Here is a 5000-nt window from a genome sequence, read left to right as displayed (position 1 = left end):
GTTAAATTAATCTTTATATATGCGGAATTCATCACTGTTAATTTTATGGAGTTCTCAGCAGGACTCAATACTGTTTTTATACTGTGCATTGTGCATGTATTTACTGGATCTCCATTAGCTATGCTAATAAAAAATAATAATAATAACAAAAAATATATTTGTTTAATTTTAAAAGCTTCAAATTTCAATAATATTACATTTAATGATGCACTTACACTCACCTTTGCTCAGGGCTTAATTTGTGCCGGAACATGCCAGATCCGGCACCTCATTTTACCGATCTCCCTCCTCAACTGCCCTCCTCCCCCATCCGCTGTTCACTTTCACTTTCTTCCGCGACTCCCCAACTCTCTTTACGTTCGTGTGCGACGACAACCCCTCCACCATCCAATGGCACCTCTACATCCACGGGTAACATGCCAGATCCGTTACCCCAATCTGTTCCAGGACCTCATAATTGACAAATTAAGCACTGCCTTTGTTGTAATATTAATTTTAATATTCATTTATTTTCTTTTAAGCTTAGTCTCTTTGTTAATCAGGGGTCGCCACAGCGGAATGAACTGCCAACTTATCCTGCATATGTTTTACGCAGCGGATGCCCTTCCAGCAGCAACCCATCACTGGGAAACACCCATACACTCTCATTCACACACATACACTACAGACAATTTAGCTTACCCAATTCACCTGTTCCTGGAGAAATGCCAACTGACCCAGCCGAGGCTCGAACCAGCGACCTTCTTGTTTTGAAGTGATTGTGCTAACCACTGCGCCACCGTGATGCCCTAATTTTAATATTGTGATGCCTAATTTCTCTCAATGCACAGAATACTGCTGATTTCATTATTATTTTTTAAATATGACTAGATTTGATTTGACTAGATTTTAGATTTGACTAGAGCATGTAAAGTGGTCCCCGTATGACAACTGATCGAAAAAAATAAGGAATTTTTATCACAAAAATGCATTCTTCTCAAACGAAAGAGCCAGAAACGTGTGTTTAGAAAGTAAATAAGCACAGATTTGATTTCAAGCTGATTTAGTACATATGATTTACAATGATGGACACATTTATTGGTCACAACAGATTTTAGAACAGTGTGTGTGGGATTACAGTGGGTGTGTATTTCTCAGTGGACAGTCAGAGCTGATCTCAGAACAGTGTGTTTGTGTGTGTGTGTGTGTGTGTGTGTAATGACAGTGGGTGTGTATTTCTCATTGTCAGTCAGAGCTGATCTTAAAACAGCGTGTGTGTGTGTGTGTGTGTGATGACAGTGGGTGTGCATTTCTCAGTGGACAGGCAGAGCAGTTCTCATGTCACACAAGATAGATGGCCACAGTCTCGTCCGGCACTGAGTGACTGTCATACAGTATATAACGATATCTTAGCATGTGATGTGTGATGACAATCCATTATCAGTGATATACGCTGCTGGATCCGGCATATGACAGTTAATATGAGCTCACCATTCTACATGCCAACACACTGCATTTAATCAGTGTTTCTGCCTTGTTTTCTCAACAATCCTTAAAAACATCAAGCAAAACTTCTAAATTTAGCTCAATTTCAGGTTTGTTTTATAGAATTAAAATTTAAATAGTGATCCTCGCACCAGAAAAATATATATTTTTTTTTCTTTTGAAATTGTATTGGAAGACCCATGATAAAAGGCTACATAAATATATTACAGTTTATTTTTCTTAAATCAATAAATGTCAGTAAATCTCAGACCAGTAAAAGCTGAGCTTTAGAGAATTAATGTGTTGAAATTATACTAAATTTTTGTATTCTTTTTCTACAGTCTAAAAAAGAAAATCTGTCTTGTTTTGGCCCAGTTTTAAAGATATATTTATCTATAGATATATATACTGTTAGATATATATATATCTATCTTTCAGCCAAATAGTGAATGATATTATAACTAATTGTTTTTCAGAGAAACTATATGCAATCCCTTATACTTGTTTTATAATTATAAATAAATTTGACAATTCAGCGACCTTCTTGGCAATTTTTTTCTCATTTCTTTTGCTAATTTAACAAAAAAAATGTTCATCATCAGAGAATAATTATTTGGTTCAAATTTGACACATTTTTATTTATATATTCTCTATCTTTTCTATCTGATTTATAGAAATTTAAACTATATATAAACTGCTTATGAATTGTATGACGATTAAAAACATTGTAAAACAAAAAGCAAATAACCTAATTTGACTGATTTTGAAAAATAATCAAATATATAAAGAATAATATAATATAATAAAGAAATATACTTTATATTTAAATACATATCTTAAAATCTAGATATTCATTCTCTTAACAAATGTTAAATTATTAACAATTATAGACACTGCAAAAGCAAGGTAAATAACCTAATTTGACAGATTTTGCCAGTGCATATAATATAATATAATATAATATAATATAATATAATATAATATAATATAATATAATATAATATAATATAATATAATATAATATAATATAATATAATATGAAAAAGAAATATATACACACACTACCGGCCAAAATTTTGAGCTCAGTTTTTTCTTTTTTTCATGTTTGTTTTTTTAAGGAAAATGCTTCTGTTCATCAAGGCGGCATTTATTAAATAAAATTAATAAATGTAAAACATTTTTGTTAAATATTTATTTCCATTTTAAATAACTGCTTTTTTATTGTATGTAGTTTCAAATGAAATTATTACTCCAGTCATTAATGCTTTTATTACTATTACCATTAATAATAATAATAATAATAATAATAATAATAATAGTAATAATAATAATAACAACAACAACAACAACATAATAATAATAATAATAATAATAACAATAACCATAATAATAATAATAATAACAATAATAATAATAATAACAGTAATAATAATAATAGTAATAATAATATTAATAATAATAATAATAACAACAACAACAATAATAATAATAGTAATAATAATAACAATAACTATAATTATAATAATATTAATAATAATAATAGTAATATTAATAGTCATAATAATAATAATAATAACAATAACAACAATAATAATAATAATAGTAATAATAATAACAATAACCATAATAATAATAATAATAGTAGTAATAATAATAATAACCATAATAACAATAACAACAATGATAATAATAATAACAATAATAATTAATATTAGAGTGATTTCTGAAGGATCATGTGACTCTGAACACTGGAGTAATGAAGCTGAAAATTAATCTTTAAAATCACTGGAGTAAATGATAAAATTAAATGATAAACTACTTTTGAACAGTTATTTTATAGTGCAATAACATTTCTCAATTTTTACTTTTGACTGGTAGTGTGTATATAAATGCATATCTTAACATCTAGATATGTATTCTTTTAAAACAAGTAATTATCTTACCTAATTTTCCCTCTCAATCAAAACTTGCTTTAAAGATAATTCGGTATTTGTGCTTGAAAAACAATGAAAAAACACCAAATAGTAAATTCATATTTTCCATATATATTCTTATATTATATTTTCTAGTGAACCTGAGCTGTATTGTCCATAAATCTTAAGAGTTTGCAGCGCTCTGCTGGTCTGCAGCCCATGGGAACTCAATGACTCTGGAATGGCGGCGAGAGAGAGGAATCCGCACACATCGGAGTAATTAGTCTCAAGCTTGCAGACTATGTGTGTGTGAGCTGTCAGGAGCTGATTTAAGCGTGGCCTGCGGGGAGACGCCCACACAGAGAGGAACTTGTTGTTGTTTTGATGCGTCTCTGGCCTGGCGGGATCTGAACCGAGAGAGTCTCCTCACCTCAGTGTCGTTGTTCAGGTTCCAGAGATCCAGGCGTCCCATGCCGTCCACAGCCGCGAAGAGCGAGGGGTGAACCGGGGACCACATCACATCGTACACATAGTCTGCGTTATCCTCAAACGAGTACAGCGGCTTGTTTTGCTGACGGGACACACAAAAAAAAAACAAGGTAAAAAAATATATGGGGGAGTATACTTAAATAAAATACTTGTTCAAACTATTTAGAATGAGCTGAAACAACCACTCCGAAATCAGAAGCAAATGTTCAGACTATGACTGAAGATTACCAAAGCAAACTTTTACTTTCAGTGGATTAACGTACACGGATTAACTTCACCTAAAGAATAACAATGTGCGCTCGCACAATAAACATTGTAAATTTTGATTTCTTTAAAGGGTCTAGTTACTGTTGTCTAGAACGTCGATTCTCTAAGTGGGGCTCGGGACCCCCTGTGGGGTTTAGGGATATTGTGGTGGGGGTAGGGGTCTGAGGGGGCGTCGCTTGGTAATTAAAAAAAATCAAATAAACTTAATTAAACTATTAGAATTGCCATATTTTATCCATAACATACAGAAAATAAAAATGGTATTTACTAGTTACATTTAAAAACAACAACAACATGTAAATTAAAAGCCATCAGCCTTTAATTTTTATTTTTAATGGATTGCGACCCCTGGGGTGTTTACATTGTATTAATAATATTAATTGTAATATTTCATATTAATAGCTGGCTGCCAGTTGCTGCTCGCATCAAATTCAAAGCTCTGATGTTTGCTTACAAAGCGACCTCTGGCTTTGCTCCTTCTTATCTGCTCTCACTTCTGCAGATTTATGTGCCCTCCAGAAACTTGCGTTCTGTGAATGAACGTCGCCTCGTTGTTCCATCTCTAAGAGGGAAGAAATCACTTTCCCGAACTCTCGCATTCAATCTGCCCAGTTGGTGGAATGAACTCCCTAACTGCATCAGAACAGCAGAGTCACTTGCTGTCTTCAAGAAACTACTAAAAACTCAGCTGTTTAGTCTCCACTTTCCTTCCTAATCTGTAACTGCCTCTCTGGCTATACCACTAACTGTACTCTCTCCAAAAAAATTAATAAATAAAAAACTTTACTAATGCTTTGCTTCTTAGACTTTACACACCTGAAACTTGTCTATAGCACTTATTCACTGCTGCTCTTATAGTTAAATGAC

At 32.3% G+C, this 5000-nt stretch overlaps 1 protein-coding gene across 2 annotated transcripts in view; it reads right to left on the bottom strand.

Moving 5' to 3' along the window:
• Positions 1-5000, bottom strand: part of LOC130247004 (cytoplasmic dynein 1 intermediate chain 1) — a 160043-nt gene that overhangs the window by 10394 nt on the left and 144649 nt on the right. For both annotated transcript variants that reach the window (XM_056480181.1, XM_056480182.1), the window contains one exon: positions 3808-3948. In XM_056480181.1, coding sequence (XP_056336156.1) covers positions 3808-3948 — 141 coding nt within the window. The remainder of the gene's footprint in view (positions 1-3807; positions 3949-5000) is intronic.

This window comes from Danio aesculapii, chromosome 19 (assembly GCF_903798145.1).
Source record: "Danio aesculapii chromosome 19, fDanAes4.1, whole genome shotgun sequence".
NCBI lineage: Eukaryota > Metazoa > Chordata > Actinopteri > Cypriniformes > Danionidae > Danio > Danio aesculapii.
Note: the sequence above shows the minus strand (reverse complement) of the source record. Positions and strands in the feature narration are given on the sequence as shown.